Here is a 24,931-nt window from a genome sequence, read left to right as displayed (position 1 = left end):
TAATTAAATTTTTGACTACCTTCATAGCTCACAAAACATAGTAGTACTACATCTTATAATACATGGAAATTAATACAAGTGGAGTATGATTCTCAAGTCCAAGAGTTTAACAAAGTTCCTTTGTAGTCTAAATTTATAGTTACAAACTATAGAAAATACTAATTATCCTTAACAAAAGTTCTTTAATTCTTCTTTTTGTAGAACAAAAACTTGTTCAAGGCTTTGGCTTGTGTTGAGTATAAATGTAATCCAAATGAGCCTCTGCAACCATTCTTCTCTTGAAACAGCCTTCATCTTTTTCTTCACAATATTCTTCTATCCCCACGAGCTGTTGAAAAATATACCAAAAAAGAAAAAAATTAAAAAAAAGAGAATTACAAGCTAGAATTTATGTGAACTTAAAGCTTCATATATATACAACAATAACAAGTACGTCTCAGTTCTAAGCAAATTAAGGTTTACTATATAAATTCTCATTGACCATGTTGGCAACGACACAATTAACGGTTACGTTATAGGTTCGGTCGAACCCAATAGGTTTGGACCAAATATTGTATTTATCTTAATTTTTTTTCCAAATATATACAAAATTTTAATTTAGAACTCAGTGATTTAAAAGTACTAGAATTCCAAACTCATAAATATTAAATCCTGACTCCGTCTCTGTACGTCGGTCTATTTAAGCTCATAATATTCCAAAAGAAGAAAAAGAAAAAGAATAAGAACTTACATCGGTGAAGTCTTCAACTTCTGAGGAAATTGAATAGCTAATTCCATTAGATTCAATCTTCTGATTATCTGCGGAAAGTAATTAATTACTAATTAAAATTTATTTTTGTAAGCTCCATGCCTAGAGCTTTGCATGTCAAAAAATACTAGAAACTATTTACAAGGTAAAAAAATGAAAAATAAAAAAACATTCCATACCTTGAGAATTTGTAGGTAGAAGACGAGCTGATGTTGTGTAGGAAATAAGCAAAACCAGAAGAGTAAGAAGAAATAGAATATTTCTTTGTTCCATTTGCCTTTGGTTGGTTTTGTTTTAATTTCTTCTTTTATTGTGTATATATATCTTGTGAGAGGAGAGAGAGAGAGGAGGGGATAGAAGAATTGAGCTGGTGGGAGTTGTATAAATAGCAAGAATTTGGAGAGAATGCTTCTAAATTGTTGGTCAAAAGCCAAAACACGTTAAGGAAAGGAAAAGAAAAGAAAACTTGAAATTAGTTAATAGTTATGAACGTAAAGTTGCGTATAATAGATCCATGTGATGTGATCCTTCCTCGGACCCCATATATAGTGGTGATATTACAAAATAGTCAGATTTACAAGCGGTAATTGAAAAATAGTCACAGTTTCAAAAGTAATCGAAATTTAGTCACTTTTCATGTAAAGATAAATTTGAACGAAAATACTGTTCAAAATCCGAAAAATATTCCAGCATAATATACTGGAGTTCCAACATAATATACCGGTCCAGCATAATATGCTGGAAGTTCATACACATGTGATCCAATCTCCAATATATTATGCTGGAACTTTCCGTGTATTGGAGTTCCAGCATAAGATGCTGGAAGTTTTTGCACATGTGCACCAATCTCTAGTATATTATGTTGGAATTTTTCGTGTTGCAGCAAAATAGTGGCTATTTTTTAATGACTTTGAACATGCTGGCTATTTTTCAATTACCAGTTCGAAAACTAACTAGCCCGTGCTATTAGATTCGCGTATAGCGGAAGCTTAGTGCACGGTGGGAACAATAGGGAAGCAGTGGGCTTTTCGATAGTTATTGGAGGATATGGTTCGGGCAAGAATGGAAAATATAGATAGCAACAACACAATTAACTAAATAACTATAGATAAGAACACTTGATCCCTTAGTTTAGGACTTTTGTGCCTTGAATTTAGTCGAGTTTTAATGCAGATATCGAACACGGAATAAAAAATCAAAAATCAAATAAATTAAAATAAGAGCATCATGTGAACACAACTGCAGGGGTCATCCACACAGATGTAAGAGGAATAGATTGTCATTATCAGTTTATCAGAGTGAGTGTGGTCCATATTACGACTTCATTAATATTTTGGGTTTTGTTTTCATAATAAAACAAAGTGTACTGACTATTTCTGCAAGGAAAAAATTACTACAAATAGCACAATGGTAAAAGTAATAAGAAAAGAATAATTATTAGAAAAACAGTCAACTAGTCAAAGCTTTGGACTTAGGTCATAGCTGGCCAACAGCTATTTTCAACACACCCAATTTATTTTCATTCTCCAATAGATTTTTTACTCCTACTTATTCTTTTTTTTTTTGTTTCTCAGCCAGTGTCCGATACTCGTATTGGAGCTCGACTATATATGGATTCGCGCCGCGTAGGGCCCCATTCGGGAGAAGCGCTCCCTACCATGGATTTTTCTATACCCAGAGCTCGAACTCGAGACCTCTGATTAAGGGAGGAGCAGTCTCATCCACTGCACCACATCTTTTGGTGGTTACTCCTACTTATTCGTTACTCTCTAAAGCCCGTTCGGACATAAGAATTTATTCATTTTTTTCGAAAAATTTTCACTTTTTTTTTCGAAATCAGTGTTTGATCATAAATTTTTTAATTTTCACTTGAAGAGGAATTTTAGATTTTTTCGAAAATTTGAAAAATTCCAAAAAATCGTTTTTTAAAATTTTCAGTCAGATCACTCACAAAACTTTAAAAAAAAATGATATTCATGTCCAAACACAACTCTAATTTTCAAATACCATTTTCACTTGAAAAAAAATTCCACTTTTTTTTTTTTTTTTGGAATTTTACAATTCTTATGTCCAAACGCCCACTAAATATAGCTATATCTTTAATTGAATTATTCAGGTCTCCTTTTCTTTGTATCTTCTATAATTATTTGTTGTAGTTTTCTGATTTTTCCACAATCATATTAAGTCTTGACTGGCGATGCAAAGTCAGAATTTGAAATTTATGAGTTTTGAATTTGTCATGAAATTTATAACTCAAGTTCGCAATTAAAGTTGAAATATAAGTAATCAGAAAATGTAGGCTGCCATATATACAAGTTGCTGGCTTTGCACAACAATGAAGGGAAGACAAATTCAATAGATATTCACAAAGGCTAAGCCGGCAAAAATTACTCATTCAAAATCTCAATAGAATTTGAGATACTAAGAATAGCAATAATAGACATGCTTAGGTTAATTAAACTACACTTACAATGACATTAAATCGTTTATATGAATACAAAGTTAACAAAAATCTGATCTATTATTGGAGAATTGAAATTTTAGTTAAATTTCAGATATTAAAAGAACAGTCCGATGCACAAGGCTTTTTGTGTTTACGCAGGATTCGGGGAAGGGTCGCACCCCAAGTGGTGTGATATAGATACAACCTATCCTATTTCAAGCATTAGTGACTTCTTCCACGGCTCGAACCCATGACTTATAGGTCACATGATGACAATTTTAACGTTATTTCAAGGCTCCTTTTCAAACATCAATATATTCTTTTTCCAAAAAAAAACCACGCAGAGCTTGACTTTGTCATCAAATTACAACGTTGTATACTTCACTTGGAATATAGTTAAAACTTCTAACTAGAAAGATTTCTTTAATTTGGATGGTTGTTTATTTCCAACCCACCCCTTGGTTTTTATGGTTGGTCTCTTTGTTTTGGTTTTTATGATTTAACTCTATCTTGAGAAGTATAGACTATATTCCAAACATATAAAAGATTTGCGAGGTATGCTTTGCTGATTTTCTAACCACTAGCATGACAAATTATTTATCCAAGTAATAAAATGTGAATGCAAATGAGAAAGCTATTAAGTTCATGAACCAAGTAATAGATGAAAAAAAAGAACTTAACTTAAGTTCTATGTCGACAACATAAAAAATATCTAGACGATCGGATCTCTATATAGGATAATTATTCATAAATTGGTATGATAACCATATTAATAGGTAATAAATTTTTAATTAAAAATTAAACATACTAATAGTATAAAAAACTATACACTTTCGATGTTTACAACTTAAATCCAAGAAAGAAAGAGGGGACTTGTGAGTTTTGAAGCACACAAGTGTCAATACCTCTATTATGTAATGCAACGTTAAAGGGTGTGTTTGGTACGAAGGAAAACATTTTCTCATGTTTGGTTGGATTAAATGTTTTGAAAAATATTTTCCTCCAATTGGAGGAAAATGTTTTCCTTTTCAAAAGAAGGGAAAATATTTTACAAACCTCCTTCTCAACCTTCCCCACCCTCACCAACCCACCCCACCCCTCTCCAAAAAAAGTTTTTTTTTTAATTTCAGTTTTTCCGTTACCACCCACCCTACTACCCCCACCACAAAAAAAATTATTTTTTTTCCTTAATTTATATTTTTGCAATTTCAAATTTCTATTTTTTCGTTTTTCTGCACCACCACCCACCCACCCATCCACCCACCCACCCCAACCCCAACCCCCAACCCCACTCTGTACCCACCCACCCGCACAAAAAAAATTTAAATTTTTTTTTTAATTTAAATTTATGTTTTTTGTCGTTTTACTGCCCCACTTCTCCTCCCGTGCCCCCCCCCCCCTTAAAAAAATATTTTTCAAATATATTTTTCAGTTTTAATTTTTTTATTTATCCGTTTAAAGTTTCAAAATTTTACAAGTTTCAAAATTATGAGTTCGGAGGTTTATGTGTTTGGAAGTTTACGAGTTTAGAAATTATAAAGTTTACGGGTTCGAAATTCTGCGGTTTTGAAAGTTTATGAAATTTGTGGGTTCGGAAAGTTGTTGGTTTGAAAGTTTATGGCTTCATGTTTATTATATCTAAATTATTTATGAATACTCTTGAAACGTCAATTTCCTTAATTTGCGTACCAAACATCGGAAAATGAATATGATTACTACTTGTTTTCCAAGAAAATATTTTTTTGAAAAATATTTTCCATGGAAAAACATTTTCCGTTGTACCAAACACACCCTAAGTGGCTAAATTGGTGCAATCTATGTCATTTCCACTCTCTACATAATACTATAATAGTTCTATCTAGGCAATACTAGGGACAACTTGATGCACTAAGTTTTCACTATGCATGGAGTTCGAAGAAGGACTGAACTATAAGAGTCTATTGTATGCAATTTTTTCTTGTATTTTTACAAAAAGTTATTTTTAGGCTTGAACTCATGACCTCTTAGTCACATAACAACAACTTTACCGATTTCCTGAACATGTTAGCCTGCAGGTAGTGGCATTGGCATAATGTCATCCATTTTCATAAGTGTGAATAGTGATAATGACGAAGGACCTCCCTTGGACGCAGTGCCAGATATTTATGTGTAACGAGTGCTGATACACCCATATAAATCCTAATAGAAAAAAGGTTATAATATATAAGAAAATGTGTTAAAAAAGTTTGAGGATTGATGCTAGTTGGTTCGGGCACGTGAAAAAGAGAAGTACAAATATTTCTATTAGAAGGTGTGAGAGGTTTATTATGTGGCACATCGAAGAAGAGGTAGATAAGCCAAAGAAATACCGGGAAAAGTGATTAGGCAAGGCATTGTATTGATTTAACTTAACAAGGACATGACCTTTAATAAGAGGGTGTTGAAATCAAGAATTAGGGTAGAAAGTTAGTAGGTAGTCGAGAATTTCTTCATTTCTTACCAATAGTACTAATATTATTCTTGTATTTTCCTATTCTCAAATCTCTATTACTTGATGTCTCAACCACTCATTTATCATATTTTTTAGTTGTTGTTATTGTTTTTTTCCTTTTCTTAAGGTGAGAGTTTATCAGAAATAGTCTCTCTAGGTCTGCGCACGCACTACCTTTTTCAGACTTCACTTGTGAAATTATATTGAGTTTATTATTATCGTAGAAAAGTTTGGGAATTAAAGATCTTTTCAATGCAAATAAAAGCAATGAAACTTTTCTGAAACTAAAATAATTGGCTAATAAATTGAAATCTTTAGCCAATTCTTTAAACAGAATAGGTGAACTTCTTAGCTTTGACTTTCTTGAGAAGAGCTAACTCATATTAATTACTCCTTTTTAAAAGACATAATTGTAATATCGAGAAACACAATAAAAGATAAAACAAACAAGTCCCAAGACCTTACAAAAGAACAAGAACCTTTTTAAAAGTAGTACTTGCTAAAAGTCCAACATAGGACCACGAAAGATTTAGAGGGGATAGCTAGATTCGATGTTTAATTTACCTCTGTTAATTTCCATTACCTTATTTTCTTTTATGGGTAGTAACGATGAATTTATTGAGAATATACAAGATAATATGTTTTTCTCCACTATTCAACAGAAAAAATTAAGTGACACATACAATGGCAACAAACCAACACTAGACTCTGTGATAAACATTTTGCAAAAAGTCTGCCAATCAGATTATAACAGAAAACAGTTCAATATTATGAATTTAAAATTATACTTCTGAAATTATGATTTTAAAAAAAAATATTTATTAGAAACATAATGTTTTTGAAATATATATCCATTTCCTTTCAAACCTATAGCTAGTAAAGTATATTCGTCACAGTAAACGACCGATACAAAAACTATCATCGTATTTTTTGTCCGACCGATATACAGAGGTGGACATATGTGTAATATTGAGGGATCCCCGAATTCCGTAAATTTCAGCAAATTTTTTGTATGTGTGTATTTTGAAAATTATTATATAAATAACTTTGCACCCTAAACACTAAAAGTCAGTGATGACCTGATAGGTAATCTTATGTTTTAGAATCAAATTTTGTGTTCTGAAGCCTTAAATATTTCATTTTAACCTTCCTCAATTTACGTGCGCGGTCCGAATATTTTTCCGGAAGGCTTATATGTTAAAAACTGATAAAAAATAAGAATTTTGCCTTAAAATTTTTGTTGAGTTGAATTCAATCAACATTTTGAGCAAACGGACCCGGATCCGTATTTTGACGGTCCGATGAGTCCGTATCGTAATTTTGGACTTGGGCGTATGCCCGAAATCGAATTCGGAGGTCTCTACCTCGAGTTATTAATTTTTGTTGAAAATTAAAAGTTTAATGATTTTTAAGAATTGACTAATGTTTGGTCTTATTAATACCGGGTCTGTATTTTGGTTCCGGAGCCCGATACAAGTCTATTATTATATTTATGACTTGTTTGTGAAATTTGGTGAGAAACGGAGTTGGTTTGACGTGATTCGGACGTTTGGTTGTGAAAATAGAAGTTTCAAAGTTTTCTTGAAAATTTCATTTGATTTGGTGCTCAATTCATAGTTCTAGGTGCTATTTTGGCGATTTGGTCGCGCGAGCAAGTTTGTATGATATTTTAGGATTTGTGTGCATGTTTGATTTGGAGCCCCGAGGGCTCGGGTGAGTTTCAGATAGGCAACAGAGTGGTTTGAACTTAGGAAATCATAGCTGGTGCATAAGATCTCCAAACTTTGCATTTGCGAGGTCTGGCTTGCAAATGCAAGGCTCACATTTGCAAAGAGATCATCGCATTTGCGAGCAGTAGGCTGGGGGTGAACTTTTGCAATTGCGAAATTTTGGTCGCATTTGCGATCAACACTGGTCCGCATTTGCGAACACTGGTTCGCATTTGCGAAGGCCGCATGCATAGTGACACTTGTTTGCATTTGCGGGTTTGCAAATATCGCAAATGCGATACCTGCAACTGACAAAATAGCTAAAAAACGGAATTTTCACTCATTCTTCAAAAAATTTCAAAACAAGAAAACCAAAGGGGAGATTTTTCCAAAACCCTTTCTTCCCCAAATTATTGGTAAGTGATTCTAGTCTATTTTCTTTCAATCTTTCATTACATTTCACAAGTTTTAAACCTAAAATCTAGTTTTTTCATGGTGAAAATTTGGGAGTTAGGGTAAAATTAGGATTTTTTGTAAAATTGGAAGTTAGACATCAAATTGGGGTTGGATTCCATAACAAATTATATAATCGGGCTCGGGGGTGAATGGATAATCGATTTTTGGTCCGAATTTTGGGTTTGGACCAAGCAGGTCCGGGAGTTGACTTTTTCAATAATGACCTAAATTGAATCTTTTGCAATCGTAGGTGATTCCTAAGGCTTATTTTGAATCGTTTGGTTGGTAATTTGCTAGATATTGTTGGTTCGGAGACTTGTTTGAAAGGAAAAGCTGTGGTTGAGCTTTGAGTGGTCTTTGGAGCGAGGTAAGTGTTGTGTCTAACCTTGACTTGAGGGAATTAGGAACCCTCAGACTATGTGCTATATGAATTTCATGTGAACGGTGTATATGCGAGGTGACAAGTGCTTATACACCCCGAATTATCTGATTTCCCCGATTTTTCACTTTTCCTTTATTATTTCCTTCCTTGTCTTAACTGTTATATGCTCTAAATGCTTTCCACGCTTAACTGCTACTTGTTAATCAATATCTTCTCATGTTAATGATATTATCTCTTTTCATAGTTTCATGATTCCCTGCTATTTGCTTAAATTGACTTAATTGCACCTTCTAATTGTCAATTATTGGATTGGTCTCGCTGTGTAGTATTACCTGTGTAGAATCCTATATTGTACAAGGTTTCCTTTTTGGTTCAGGTTGGTATTTATTGATCATAAAGATTTTGGTGGTTTGAGTTGTTGATTTGACTGTACACATTGGGTATTTGGTACTGATATCATGAGATCGGACTGCACGCCGCAACATGTATAATAAGGGTGGTTTGATATGGTGGAATAAGGGTGAATTTGTACTGTACGGTGGGATCGGGTTGCGTACCGCAACAGTTGGAATAAGGGCACACACGTACATATATATTTCTGTTGTTAATGTTGTTACGGTGAAATAATGGGGTTTTGTGTTGTACGGTGGGATCAGTTTTGCACCGCAACAACCTATGTGTTTTCATTTCTTGAGTTGTATTTTGTTTTCGGTATTCTCATTTGAAATGCTAAGGGTTGCTAATTCTGGATGACACTAGTTCATTTATTGAGGCTGTAGTTATTATTTTCAGTTGATTGTTAAATCTTGTTCTGTATTTTCATTTTCTGTCATTATTATATATTGCGTATAGATTGTAGTGTAGGTGACCCACCTTAGTCTCGTTACTGCTTCGTCGAGGTTAGGCTCGACACTTATAGAGTACATGAGGTTGGGTGTACTCATACTACATTCTCCACTTCTTGTGCAGATTTTGGAGTCGATCCCAGCGGCGGCTACTAGAGAGCTCGGATTGGACAGCCTGCGGAGACTTGAGGTACAACTGTTCAGCGCCTGCAGTTCCTGGAGTCCCCTTCTTTGTTTTTATTTAGCTATGTATCTTCTTTTCAGACAACTTTATGTTATTTTAGACACTTGTATGTATTTTTCTAGTAGCTCGTGCACTTGTGACACTGGGTTTAGAGATGTATTAAATATTTGGCTGTTTTAGCTTCTGCATTATTTACTTTGGATTATTGTAGTTAAATAAGTTCTTCTTCAATATTATATTTTAAACTGTTAAAAAGGATAAATTGTTCTAATGTTGGCTTGCCTAGCAAGCAAAATGTTAGATACCATCACTGTTCCGACGGTGAAAATTTTGGATCGTGACAAAGCCTTTAAAGAGTACTGATCGAGCAGAATAGTTGTGCTCCTGTCACGTTAAAATCATGGATATGCCTCTTGTGATATAGTTCAAGACATATTGCCTAGTCTCATTGTGGCGTTGTTCTTGATCGGCATCTTAGTTTAATCTTAAAATATATTTAATTATTTCCGGAATTGAGTGGACCTCTCTTCAATCAATATTGGATAAAACATTTTTTTCGTGCTTTCATTTTCATGCAATACATTCAACCTAGTTTATGACTCAGCATAATTTAAACTTATAGCAATATGAAAGAATTTCTAAAAGGTCTTCTAAATCAATTTGTATTTGAATTATAATGCCTAACTGTGCACGTGAAAATGACCGAGGTGATCTAAGTCAGAGCTGAAATTAAGTCAAGCCTAATATTGTCACGACCCTAAACCCGAACACAATCGTGATGGTGCCTCTCGTGAGGACAAGACCAGCCAAATAAATCCAATTTACTTTTTTAAACAGTTAAATAACATAAAAGCAGTCTAAAACATGATATAGCAATACTAAGTAGCGAATAATACCAATAAAGTGCGGAAGTACAACCCAACACAGTACTAACCGGGATGTCACTAGTCATGAGCATCTATAGGTCATAATACAATTATGCTAAATCCATAACTAAAACAACTGTCTCAAGGGAAATAGAAGCGATAAAGGAGTAGAGACACGGGGCTGCGGACGCCAACAACTACCTCGTAATCTCCGAAAAACCCGCATGAAGCTGTAGGTATCAGCACTCGAGAGCGGTGCCAGCTACGCCTGAATTTGCACACAGGGGTGCAGGGAGTAAAGTGAGTACTCCAACTCAGTGAGTAACAAATGTAAATAATGACTGAAAGTAAGAAAACACGTAAAACACAAGGCATTCTATAATGAAGCAGTAAAAATCACTTAAAATCAGTAAAACCAGTAAAAATCATGTAAATCCTCTTCCAACCAGTAAACGACAGATAACTAAGATAAAGTAAACAAACAGAAGTTCGCCCCTCGGGCACAATATCCATAAATTCGCCCCTCGGGCAACATCTCAGAACAGTACCAGCCCCTCGGGCTCAATCTCAGAACAATACCAGCCGTTCGGGCTCAATCTCTCATCACAATGGGTACCCGCTCACTGGGTGTGTACAGACTCCTAGAGGGGTCCCTTACGGTCCAAGCGCAATAACAAGTCATCTCGTGGCATCAAACTAGGTCCTCAGCCTCATATCAATCAAGCCACCTCGTGGCGTATATACATATATCTCAGGCCCTCGGCCTCAATCAGTATCAGTGTATCCTCACGACTAGGCCCTCGGCCTTACTCAGTCAAAAATGCTCACAAGCCCCTCGGACAATAGTAAAACATTATTTCTCAGCCCAAACATCATTTAAAATATCATCTAAGTCTTAAAACTGTGTAAACATGGCTGAGTATGAAAACAATGAAAAATAATAGGACTGAGTTCAAGTGTAAAGTCAAAACAATAAGGAAATATCAATAAAAATCCTGAAGGGTACAAATAGTTGGCACGAAGCCCAAATATGATATTTAACACAAATAATGATGATAACATTTAGTTTTCAATCAAATACGCGGTAAAATCATCAATCGGGACGGACCAAGTCACAATACCCAATAGTGCACGACCCCACGCTCGTCATCAAGCGTGTGCCTTACCTCAATATAGCATTACGATGTGCAAATCCGGGGTTTCAAATCCTCTGAGCATCATTTACAATCATTATTCACCTCGAACCGGCTAAATCTCTAGCTCGCGACGCATTTACCCCTCGAATAGGCCTCCACGCGCGTCGAATCTATCCAAAATCAAAACGAATACGTCAAAATATGCTAAGGGAACAAAGCCCAAGCGAAAACAATCAAAATTCTACACGAATTCCGAACTTAGCAAAACCCGAGCTCCGGGTCCACTTCTCGAAACTCAGAAATTTTCACATCAATAGATTCCTCATCTCCCCACGAGTCTATGCATATCAAGAATACCAAAATCAGAGTTCAAAAGACCCCTCAAATACTCAATTTAAGGCATCTTAAACTCAAACCCTAATCCTCCATTTTTAGCTCTTTAATTCCTTTAATTTCAGTCTTAATCCATGGAATACTACCATAGAAATGTGTTTTAGGTCCAAAATCTTTACCTTAACGAAGTTTCCTTGAAATCTCCCTTCCAAATCGTCCAAAAGCTCTCAAGCCGAAGTCAAAAATGGTGAAAACCTTCAAAAATCGCGAAGGCAAGCTTATATACATTCTGCCAAGACATTGTCGCATCTGCGACTCACCAACCGCTTCTGCGGTACCGCATTTGCGGTCTATCATCTACTTCTGCGGAAATCACTTAAGGGACCAGATTCTGCACTTGCGGTCCATGCGCCGCATCTGCGACTCCGCAGGTGCGGTCCATATACCGCATCTGCGGTCCCTGACTATTCTTTCCAAATCCGCTTCTGCGGCTCCCCTTCCGCACGTGCGGCACCGGACCTGCGGTCCCCAATTCGCAGGTGCGGAAATACCAGAAGCAGCAATATCAGCTGCTGCAACAAGGTTCCAACCTCTCCGTTAACCATCCGGAATCACCCCGAGGCCCCCGGGACCTCAACCAAAAGCACAAACTTATCCCAATACCTTATTCAAACTTGTTCCAATCATCAAAACACTTCAAACAACATCAGATCTACCAATCACATCGGATTCAAGCCTAAGTTTCTAAAATCTTCCAAAATACGCTTTCGATCAAAAACCCAACCAAATCACGTCCGAATGACCTGAAATTTTACACACTCATTCCAAATGACACGACGGAGCTACTACAAATTTCGCCTATCAACCGGAAATCGCCAAAATCTCAACTTCGCCAATTCAAGCCTAAATCTACTCCGAACCTCCGAAACTCATTCCGATCACGCTTCTAAGTCACAAATCACCTCCCGAAGCTAACCGAACCATCGGAACTCACATCCGAGCCCTCTAACACATAAGTCGACATCCTGTTGACTCTTCCAACTCAAACTTTCTTAAAAGAGACTAAGTGTCTCAAACTTCACCAAACTCTTTTCGGACTCGATCCGACCAACCCGATACCATAAAACACGGATAACGAAGCATAAAGAAGCAGAAATATGGGAAAACAGAGCGGTGACTCATGAGACAACTGGTCGGGTCGTCACAAATATCATGGTATATATCGCTCTTAATTTTATAGACTTTTTTGGTTCTCTTTAGTTTTAAACTGCCCACAAGAAATATTGGATGATTTACTAAATTATCTTAGACATAATTAACTTACTAATATATTTGCAAATTATCCGACTTGATATAATAACCTGACAAATAGAGTAAACATGCTGTAAACAGTTAAATTATACATATAATATTAAAATAAACTGATATTATTAGTGTACATAACTAAAGCTCATATTAATGTTGTAGGAATGCTACTTACAGTAAATTGTTTTAAGAGCTTATATTAATGACATATTTACTTTGTCTAGTATTGTGTTTTCAAGTTGCTATCATAAAAGTGATTACTTTTTTTTTTTTGGAAAATTCGAGGGAACCCGCCGTAGCTATTCTTCGGGTGTATTCTGGATTACTTGCTCACTGTGCAATAGCTCGCAGAATACACAAAAAATGTAAACCGTATTACGCAAGCCCGACGTGACAAGCTCTGAAACCAAAGTAATTATTGTTATCAATGCAAGTTTTTATCTTTAGGAGATAGGAAGGTCTCAAATTGGTAATTACTTAACATTAAGATTTGACTGCTAAACATTCTTGTTAGTGGGTTTGGTTGTTAGATTGTAACTATTTGTTTGGAAATGTTTCATTTGTCAAAGAACAAAAGAAGCATCCACATGACCACTTGACTAGGTGTTGAAATTTAATTAGGAATTATTAGTACCTTTATATTTAACCATAGCATGGTGGGTAAATTTTCTTGGAATTAAGTTATATACTGCCAAACTCTATAATAGCAATTATTTATTCAGAAATAATAATAGTTTTTTTATTAATCAACTATCATACACCTATAACTGTATTTGACTTTTGGATTTTAATTGGTTATTATAGACAAACATTACTCAAAAAATCATATTTTTCAAATCTTTATGTTAGAAAAATCATATAAATTTAAAATCTCATTGAGATTACTATATCAAACGTGATATGAAAATTTACATATTATTGTAAATCAACTTAATTTATAGTTATAAAAAAAATCAACACCATTTAGTGCAAAGAGCTCTAGGACTATTTTTTATTTTCTAGTATAACTGCTTACTAAGTATATGAATTTAGCGCCACTAGATCATCAGTTACCTCATCGTCCCCTTTAAAGATATTCAATAAAATTGAAACGATACAGAGAAGATTAATATGACTCTTGTGCAAACAGTGGTGGAGCCACCTTATAGGAAGGGGTGTCGCGGGAAAAATACATTGAATAAGTAGGTAAATATATATATATATATATATATATATATATATATATATATATAACTTTTCTTAATTTTTTGATATATTTACTTTTACATATTTTGACACCCCTCAACGAAAATTCTGCCCCACCATTGTAGGCAAAGATGACACGCACCCATCATCAGTTACCTCATCAGCTTTGGAAATATTTTTCAAAGTCAAAAAGTAAAGCCCCTTTATTCAGGCCCTCATACAAAATTACAAAATATAAAATAGTGATAGACCTTGTTCTTAATTTATATGTGGAAAATGTGAACTTGTAGTCTTTTCTAAAAGCTTTATCATGCTAATGCTAAGGACACGAAAACTACTATTCTAAAGTTTGAAAGCAAGAAATATGCTTTTGGAAATTAAAGAGATAAGACATAGGATGTCTCATTCTTTTCACACCACATATATCTTATCAAATGATAGGTACTAATATACAATTAATTCCAATTTATATAGTTAAGGATATTGAACACTCACGACTTATCTAGGTGATTACAAACATTATATATATTTGTAAATTTAAAATATAGTAGCTAGCTAATAGTTTGACTAGATTTTCCATATCTTTTAGATGCTTTTTGTTGAAAATATTTTAGCTATACTGGTAGAGATTTTAAGAAAATGATATTGTATAACCGCTTTCAAAATAATAGTCGAAATATATATATATATATATATATATATATATATATAATCACAAACACACAAACAAAAATAATACAATTTTTATATATTTTTCGGCTATCGAATGTAAATAGTTTTTACACGGGCTAAAAGTGAAAAGAGCCCGAAATTTTATGCCCAGTAGAAAATAATAGAGCTTCTAATACTTTTAAATTTTATATTATTTTATATAATTCTGGCCTGAGATGAATTTTAATTGGAGAAATATAATCAATAAAAAAGTTTTAATCTTTTGTCCTGGATCACAATTTGAACATCTCAACACGTTATAATCCTTTGTTCTCTGAATCACAATTTGAACATCTTGATACGCCATAATTTTTTGTCCTAAATTACAATTTGAACAACTTGAGACGTCATAATCTTTCGTCCTGAATCACAATTTGAAAATCTTAACAACTTTTAAGATAATTATTCAATTCTGAACCATGGAAAATTCGAGTTCAATTAATCCATTCCTTCAAATTAAAATGCCTATACAGAGACAATACATGAGTGATATATGAAGTTAGAACCACAACTAAGAAAGACTATAGAAGAGGGCAAAGGTAACTAGATTTCCTCTATTTTCTGAAGTTTTTGAAAAGGATGTCACATACACAAAATCTTTTCTAAATGCAAAGTTTTTTTTTTGGTTTCTCACCCGGTGTCCGGTACCCGTATTGGAGCCCGACTATATCCGGATTCGCGCCGCGTAGGGCCCCATTCGAGGGGAAGCACTTCCTACCAAGGATTTTTCCATACCCAGGGCTCGAACTCGAGACCTCTGGTTAAGAGAGAAACAGTCTCATCCACTGCACCACATCCTTTGGTGGTAAATGCAAAGCTTTAACTCTATTCAAAGTGTTATTGTTTGATTAGACCGACCATAGAACATATGAATCACATTGTGTGGGACATGTCACGTGTTATAATTTGGACCTTCATTTAATACAAAGAAATCTCTTGCATGCCATGGAAATAATAGTTTATGAATTAATTAATATTTACGATTATAGTCAAATTTATAACAACTTTCTGTTATAACAACATGTGACAATAATGACCAAGGTTTTCTGGAACCAATTTTTCGAATTATCTTATATTATATGTATCTATAATAACGTTTTGTTATAACAATTAAAAATATTAGGAGAAACGACGTTGTTATATAGAAGTTTGGTTGTATCAGAATTGATAAATGAAGGAAAAATTAATTTATTAAATCTTCGAACTAGATATGAATGGAAAACCTATTATATGACTATAAGTCAAATTTAGACATGAATTATATAACATGCAAATATCAAATCCTAAATAAATTTAGTTTCCTACTACATCTTTGAATTAGTTTCCAAAATTTTTCCGTAATTTAAAGGTGTTTGCATCTGATGTTTTTATTGTTGTTGTGTTGGAGCACTTCTCTCCAACTATCACTTTTGTTGAAGCACTTGTCTCCGACTCCCATTGATGTATTTTGTTGCCATCACTCAATTTTGTTGAAGTACCTGTCTTCAACTTTCGTTTGATGTATTTTGTCACCAACAACCAATTTATTGAAGCACTTGTCTCCAACGTCCGTTAATGCACTTTATCACCAATACCCAATTATTTTTTAATTACTTTTCTCTAATTTTTTAGAAGTGTTTCTTCCTCCTATGCATTTTTTCTTTTTTTTTGCAATTTTTTTCATCCTTCTCGGCATGCCTTTTCATGCATATATCATTGTCCAACATGTGCTAACATACCCAATGGCCAAACATGCAGCACACATTAGCTGGTGCCACCCGCCAGCGGCAGAAGCTATTTAATTCTTTCCCAAGATCATAAAAGCTTTGAAACTAATATAAAGGAAAATTTATTTATTATATATCTCTAAAAGATCTCTACAATTCTTTATTTCTCCTTCACTCTTTTTACACATAAAATAACTAGTAACACCCCTATATATTTATAACAGTGCTAAGCCTATTTGACTATAAACTGAAAAACTTATTCCTATATAAATGTGACTATAAATCTATTTAGACATTAATTAAATAACTTAAATCCAAATCCTAAATAATTTTGATTTTCTACTACAACTTTGAATTAGTTTTCCAATGAATCTGAAAATTTATGGTCAGGACTCAGGCGTAGCTTCATTTAATTCAAAGAGATCACTAATTACATGCCATGAAAAGAATAGTTTATGAACTGATATATATATTTATAATTACAGTCAAACCTTTTTTTCTGGAACTAAATTTTCATATTATCTTATATTATATATTTTCTATAACACCATTTTACTAATCAGCCAAAAATATTAGGACAAACAATGTCATTATAGAAACGTTTAACTGTATCAGGATTGATGAATCTAAGAATTTATATTCTGGTCTGGTGTAACTTATAAACAATAAAATGTCATCTAGTTAATTATAGGTCAAAGATTTCGATGCTGGTTCTGTATTATCCTTGAAATTAGAAACGAAAGACCGTTGATGCAATCTTATCTAACAATGAGGTCATATATGTATCACGCAATTCCAAAATTTTGTTAACTATTTCAAGAAAGTTTGTAAGTTCAACATGTTTCCTGTTAATTTTATTTTTATTTCTAGTTTCTTCTAGTTATTATACAACTGATATTGACTCCATCATTACATGTATGACTTCATATCTCAACTGGTAAGACTATATAAAATATTATGGTCCAAATGAGATACATGTTAGAATATCTTGAATTGTTTATACAAAAGTAGTATTTCTCTTTTGAAGTTGTTAAAGGAGATCTCTTTGTGAAAGAAAAGAAAGTGGTTTTCTGAGAATAAATAATGAGAGCCCGGAAAGGAACTTGGAGCAACAATAAAGTTATTTTCGTGTAATATATAAATTACGAGTTCGAGTCATAGAAACAGTCGCTAATGCTTATATTAACGTGGACTGTTTACATTATACCCCTAAAAGTGCGGCCCTTCCCCAAACCTCACATGAATGCCGAATACTATGTTCACTAGATTGCCCTTTTAAATAATGAAAGACATATTTTTTATGTGGACAAGAAGGGTTGCTCTGATCGTAAGCAACCTTCACTTCCAACCAAGAGGTTGTGAGTTCGAGTCTCTCTAAGAGCAAGGTGGGAAGTTCTTGAAGGGAAGGATGCCGACTTTCTATTTGAAAACAGCCTCTCTAACCCAGGGTAGGGTTAATTTCTTCTTTGGTCCGAGAAAATATTCTGTGTTAATTAGCCTAACTAAGTTTTTAGATTTATAGAAAAGAAAATGATGGTGAGTCCAAAATGGAGATTTGGCTAATGTATAATTATTTCATATAGTTGAGTGGTCAATAATGGAAAAATTAGGGGGTATACCAAGATTTCCTTGATGGAAAAATTATTACACAAAGGAGGAGTTCACACCAAAAGAAGATAGTCCTACTCCTACCCACTTTGATGAAGTGTATAGTTATCAATCTTTTGGTGCTTGTGGATAAGCTTAAAATAGTTGTTGCTCGTGTTAGTGCCTCTATTGATGGTTGGTGCCAAAATTCATGTATTTTTTTTATGAAAAAAATATCATACATGTATTAAATTTGGTAATTGTAAACTAACCTGTCTTAGATAATTTTAGGATTGATTCTCGAATAAGACTGAATCTAAAATGAACGCTTTTGTTTACGTGAAAGAAAGATATATAAATACGCTTTATTATAATGGTCAAGTTTTATTTGGAATCAATTTTTCATGTTATGCTATAATATATGTTTTTTTATAATTGCACCTCACGATAGCCAAAAAATATTGGAACAAACAATGCTATTATAGAGAAGTTTGACTGTATATGATATTGATTCGTACTAGCTATATATATCAACTAAGGATATGCCATATTCATCGTGATTTAAATGTAAAAATAGATTAAATCAAATCGTAATAATTGAAGCCCTATTAACATATGCAATATGGACAAAAAAGGTTTTTATAGTGTTTTAATGAAGATTTTGTCAACAAGTTGAGATGGCCGAGTTGGTCTAAGGCGCCAGATTAAGGTTCTGGTCCGAAAGGGCGTGGGTTCAAATCCCACTCTCAACATTTTTATTTTGCTATTCAGTTTTTCCTAGGACGGCCCAGCCCAATCTGTAACTGGATAGCCTTAGCTTTCGGCCCATAACATTCTGCTATGTAGTCCAGTTCTACTTGAGTAGACGACCCATTTTTGAGATAAGACCAAATAAGCCCATTGACTCAGCTTTGGATAGGGAGAAATCCCTAATGCTACTTTGTACGAGAAAGTTTGTGGGATGATCCCTCTTTGGACTGCTTATTAATATGGGAGTTTTACAGAAATATTCTAAATAAGTCTCAATTTACCCATCTCTAATCATTAATCATAGACTTATTAAAATTAGATAAATATATACAAATTTTGAAAACCAAAATAAATAAGGATTCTTTTTTCCCAAGAATCACATGCAAAGTTTGTGGGATGATCCCTCTTTGGACTGCTTATTAATATGGGAGTTTTACAGATATATCCTAAATAAGTTTCAATTTATCCATCTCTAATCATTAATCGTAGACTTATTAAAATTAGATAAATATATACAAATTTTGAAAACCCAAATAAATAAGGATTCTTTTTTTCCAAGAATCACATGCAAAAATATCCTTCCAAATTTTAAGTGTGATCAACAACATTAGATGCACGACGGAAAAGAAATTTCATGGATGAGGCAGTAAACAAGGTGATCTCACCCCAATATATATATATATATATATATATATATGTGTGTGTGTGTGTGTGTGTGTGTGTGTGTGTGTGTGTGTGTGTATTGTTCATCATGTCGTTTTTATGGGGCCGCAAAAATTTCACGAGATTTGGGGCCGGTCGGCGAAATTCATGCATATGTCGTGGACTAGGGGTGCCTATCGGGCGGATAATTACACTTAACAGTACAATTTAGTGGTTATCGAATTATAAATGTAGTAATCCGCTTGCCATCCAATAAGACAATGGCCGGATTGGTATTAGATTAACAATTATTGGACGGTTATCGGGCAGCTTATCGGCCAATCAAATAGAAATTTTTTTAACAATCATTCTATCAATACCAAAGAGTTTCAAATCACTACCAAATTTTTAATACTATCTAAGATCTAACCAAACTGTATTTTTTAATTGAAGAGCCTTCAAGACTACTCATACTGTCATACATGTATTAACAAATTTTTTAATACCATCAAGACTACTCATACAGACATACACGTATTAATCATTGAGATTTCGATTTTTCGACTTCTCAGTTCTCAGTTCAAGAGAGAAACGAGACTGACGACTTTTCTGCCTCTAGTAGTGCAGACAATTGAGAATTAGAAAATAGAAATTTGAGATTTAGCCATTTAGGGTTTCAATAGTACTTTATATACATAGAGGTAAAGGTGTAAATATAAATATTCTTAACGGTTAACGGTTTACCCGATAAGAAAATTGAGCAATCCTCCCCCAAACTGTTAAGCTGTTAATTATAAAATCTCAATTCGTTCACCATCCATTACCCGATAATTCGATACCAATAAGCCAATAAGCATCATATTGGTTCGGTTAATGGTTTCGATTCGGTTTTGAACAGCCCTATCGTGGATTATAGTACACGAAAATCTGAGAATCGTCCTAAATTCCTATTTTATATCCCTAAAATGTCAAAAACGAGTAACGGTCACAGCGAAGCAATGCTTATTGCATTAGGTCGTTTTGATTGGCTCGCAAAATTTTAGGATATTCGGGATCGGTCACATGAATTCATGCAAATGGTGCAGACTATAACACACGAAAATCTGGGAATCATCCTGAATTCCTATTTTATGGACCTAAGACGCCAAAGATGAGTAATGGTCTTGGCGAAGCAATGACTGTTGTTAATTAGGTTGTTTTTGATGAGCTCACAAAATTTTAGAAGATTCGGGGTTCGTCGCCCGAATTCATGTAGATGACCTGGACTATAACACACAAAAATCTGGGAATCATCTTCAATTCCTGTTTTATGGCCCTAAAATCTAAAAAAAAAAAAAGAGAAACGATCATGGCAAGCAATGACCATTGTTCATTATGTCATTTTTGATGGGCCAGTAAAATTTTAGGAGATTGGGGATCGATCGCCCGATTCATGTAGATAGCGTGGACTATAAAAAAATTGAAAATTATCTTGAATACATATTTTATGGCCCTAAAACACCAAAAAATGAGGAACGATCATGACGAAGCTATGACTATTCTTCACTAAGTCATTATTGATGTGCCCCCAAAATTAGAGGAGATGCATGGGCTATGGAACATGAAAATATGGGAATCTCGTGAAGTCTTGTTTTATGTCCATAAAATTTTTAAAAATAAGAAACGGTCATTCCGAAGCAATGACTACTCTTCATTAGGTCATTGTTTATGGGCCGCAAAATTTTAGGAGATTCGGATCTGGTCGCCGGAATTTAGATTGCATGGACTACAACACACAAAAATCTGAGAATCGTTTTGAATTCTTGTTTTATGGCTCTAAAATGCTAATAAACGAGGAACGATCATGACAAAGTGATGACTATTCTTTGCTAGGCTATTTTTATGGGCCTATAAAATTTTAGGAGATGTGTGGACTATAGTACACGATTATCTGAGAATCGATCTAAATTCCAATTTTATGGACCTAAAAAGCCAAAAAAAGGAACAACTACAGCGAAGCGATGATTATTAGGTCATTTTAACGCAAAATCCCCGGCAGAGCGATTAGTATTGGTCACTAGGTTGTTTCTTATGAACTTACAAAATTTCAAGTCAATTGGAGTCTATTAAAAAAAAATCTACAAAATCATGATGTAAGCATATAAAAAGTAGATATAAACATAAATTCATATTGCATGACCCCTAAACACTACAAAATAAACTTAAAAATCATGGTGAAGCGATGAGTATTGGTCACTAGGCCGTTTCTTATGACCTATAAAATTTCAGGTCAATCAGAATCGTCAAATATTTTTTATAAAATTAGCATGTATTAATACACACGAAAAAGTGAATTTAATCAATGGTTCATGTTGCAGGACCCCGACATACCATAAAATGAACCAAAAATGCCAAAAGGCATCGTTAGTCATGCCAAAACCATGAGTATTAGTCACTAGGATGTATCCTATGCACCTGTCAAATTTTAGGCTAATGAGAGTCTGTCAATAAAATTTTATAATATTAGCATGTACGAAACACACAAAAATGGATATAATCACAAACTCTTGTTGCATGAACACGAAATGCCATAAAGTGAAACCCAACGTCATAGTAAAGCAATAAGTATTGGTCATTTTTTATGGACGTACAAATTTGGCTAATCGAAGTCCGTCAATTTTTTACAAAATTAACAAATGTATTAATACACCCGAAAAAGTGAATATAATTATAAATTCGTGTTATATGCCTCAAAACACCAAAAAATGAACCTGAAAATCATTGCGAAACAATGAGTAGTGGTCACTAGGCTGTTTCCAATAGATGTAGGAGATTTAAGGCCAATTAGAGTCCGTCAAAAAAGTTATATAAAGTCAGCATGTACTAATGTACACGAAAAAGTAGATATAATCACAGAACCTGTGATGCATGACCCCAAAACATAAAAAATAAATCCGAAAAGCAATAAGTATTAGTCACTATGACGTTTCCTATGGACCTATAAGATTTCAAGCCAATTAGAGTCCGTCAAAAGAATTCTACAAAATCGGCATACATTAATACATACGACAAAGTGGATACACTCAAAAATTCATTAGTCATAGCAAAGCAGTGAGTATCGGTCACTACGTCGTTGCCTATGAACCTGCAAATTTCAGGTCAATCAAATTCCATAAAAGATTTTTAAACAAAATCGACATGTACTATATACACAAAAAAGTGGATACAATTACAAATTCGTGTTAAATGACCATGAAACACCATTAAATAAACCCTAAAATCACTGCAAAGCAATGTGGATTCCTCACTTGGTTGTTTCCTATGTACCTACAAAAGTTCAGATCAATTGGAGTCCGTAATTTTTTTAAAACAAAAATAGCATGTATTAATACACTTGAATAGTGAATATAGTCACAAATTGTGATGCATGACTCCAACACACCAAAAAAATGAACATGAGAGTCATGGCGAAGTAATAAGTATTAGTTACTCGTCCATTTCCTAGGGACCTATGAAATTTCAAGCCAGTCGAAATTCATAAATTTTTTTTTTTTACAAAATCAACATTAACACACTAAAAAGTGGATACAATCACAAATCCATGATATAGCCCAAAACGCTAAAAAATAAATCTAAAAGTCATGACAAAGTAATAAATATTAGTCACTAGGTCATTTCGTTTGGACCTATGAAATTCAAGCCAATAAGAGTCCGTCAATAATTTTTTTTACAAAATCGGCAAGACTAATGCACACAAAAAAGTGGATATAATCACAAATTCGTAATGCATGGACCCAGAGCACCCAAAAATAAATCTAAAAGTTATGATTAGGTAATCAGTACTGGTCAGTGGGTCGTTTCCTATGGACCTACTAAATTTAAGGCCAAGCGGAGTCCGTAAATCTTTTTTTATAAAATCAGCATGTACTAATATACATGTAAGAGCAAATATAATCACAAACTCATGTTGCATTACTATGCAATGCCATAAAATAAACCCGAAAGTCATGGTGAAGCAATATATATTGATCACTAGGTCATTTTTAATGGATTTACAAAATCTCCGACCAATCAGAGTCCGTCAAAAATTGATACAAGATCAACATGTACTGATACACACGAAAAAGTAGATATAATCACAAATTCGTATTGCATGACTCCAAAAAATTAAAAAGTAAACCCGAAAGTCATGGCAAAGCGATGGGTATTAGTCACTATGCCGGTTCCTATGACTTGCGAAATTTGAGGCCAATTAGAGTCTATAAAAAGAATCTTTAAAATTAGTACTAATATATGCAGAAAAGTAGATATAATAATAAATTCGTGTTGGATGACCCTGAAACGCTATTAAATGAACCTAAAATACCAAAAAACATCATTAGTAATGACAGACCATGAGTATCAGTCACTAGTCCGCTTCTACGAACCTACAATATTTTAGGTTAATACGAGTCCGTCCAAAATATTTTGCAATATTAGCATGTACTAATATGCATGAACATATGGATATAATTACATCTTCTTATTGAATGACCACGAAATATCATAAAATAAACCTGAAAGTCATGGTGAATCAATAAATATTGATCATTAGACAGTTTTTTATGGACTTACAAAATTTTTGGGCAACCTCAAACTCACAATCTATCTCTATAGATGATCACACCCAACTTTAGTCCTAAAAAGGATAAGTGGTCGCTGCAAATATAATCCGGTCTAAAAGTCCGGAATCGAATCCCATAGAGAACTAAGATTTTGCTATAATTGTTCAATGTCACCAATAAGGCAAGCTCGAACAATTCCTAAATTATAAATATTAAGATTCTTCTATCTAACTAGCACACTAACAAATTAAAATAGTAAATTAGCAACTAAAGATACTAAGGGTTGGAGACTAAATTAAGGAGGTCTAGAGTTATGATTTTTTCAATTGTCGGAATACTTCCCGCTATGTTTCCTACAATTTTGCCTAAGTATTATCTACTAATCATTAGCACTCGGCGTACCGTAACTCTCTCTCGAGTAACTACAATAATGTATTAGTCATATTCTCTCGAATTACACTAGCTCACACTTTTTTATCGCTCACTATGATCACTTTAAAGCTTCGCTATCTCTAATCCCGCTTTTAAACCCTCCGTATTGATCTCTCATATACCTTGGGAGTGACGTTATTCACCAACAACCTAAATATGCACTCTTTCTCAAGCAATACATAGTAAATAGGCACAGTCAATTGAGAGCTCTTCAATTAACTAAATAAGCACGTAGTTGAACAAGTAGGTATATGCAAAGGCAAAATTATATTAAAACGTAACAAGAATTCATCCTCCAAACGGTTCCATTAAAACTCTAGATAATAAATTAGCTACTAATAATGGTATGTAAAACTATAATACAAAAAGTCATAACCAACAATAAAAAATAGGAAGAGGAAGGAAAAATTTGTTGTTAAATCTTCCTTCTTGCTACTAGCGTATTCTTGCCTCCTTGG

General features: G+C 33.8%; 1 protein-coding gene and 1 non-coding gene across 2 annotated transcripts; one reads left to right on the top strand and one right to left on the bottom strand.

The window, feature by feature from the left end:
• Nucleotides 1-1,115, bottom strand: LOC107817409 (putative phytosulfokines 6). Its single transcript, XM_016643234.2, has 3 exons — nt 928-1,115; nt 731-798; nt 1-328 (listed from the first exon to the last, which is right to left on the bottom strand). The coding sequence occupies exons 1-3, from the start codon at nt 1,019-1,021 to the stop codon at nt 215-217; spliced, it is 276 nt and encodes a 91-aa protein (XP_016498720.1). The 5' UTR covers nt 1,022-1,115; the 3' UTR covers nt 1-214.
• Nucleotides 1,116-18,737: 17,622 nt separating this feature from the next.
• Nucleotides 18,738-18,818, top strand: TRNAL-AAG (transfer RNA leucine (anticodon AAG)). Its single transcript has one exon. It is a non-coding gene; the product is annotated as a tRNA-Leu (tRNA).
• Nucleotides 18,819-24,931: the final 6,113 nt, after the last annotated feature.

This window comes from Nicotiana tabacum, chromosome 10 (assembly GCF_000715075.1).
Source record: "Nicotiana tabacum cultivar K326 chromosome 10, ASM71507v2, whole genome shotgun sequence".
In the NCBI taxonomy this organism is placed as follows: domain Eukaryota; kingdom Viridiplantae; phylum Streptophyta; class Magnoliopsida; order Solanales; family Solanaceae; genus Nicotiana; species Nicotiana tabacum.
The sequence above is the reverse complement of the archived record's forward strand: the minus strand, read 5'-3'. Positions and strand labels throughout refer to the sequence as shown.

Bases quoted from the DNA above. Each gene is read 5' to 3' on its own strand.
- LOC107817409 (XM_016643234.2), bottom strand. From the start codon at position 1,021: ATGGAACAAAGAAATATTCTATTTCTTCTTACTCTTCTGGTTTTGCTT. The intron at 799-927 runs GTATGGAATGTT...TACTTTCCGCAG, and splicing joins TCTACCTACAAATTCTCAAG to ATAATCAGAAGATTGAATCT. The intron at 329-730 runs GTAAGTTCTTAT...ATTTTTCAACAG, and splicing joins AAGTTGAAGACTTCACCGAT to CTCGTGGGGATAGAAGAATA.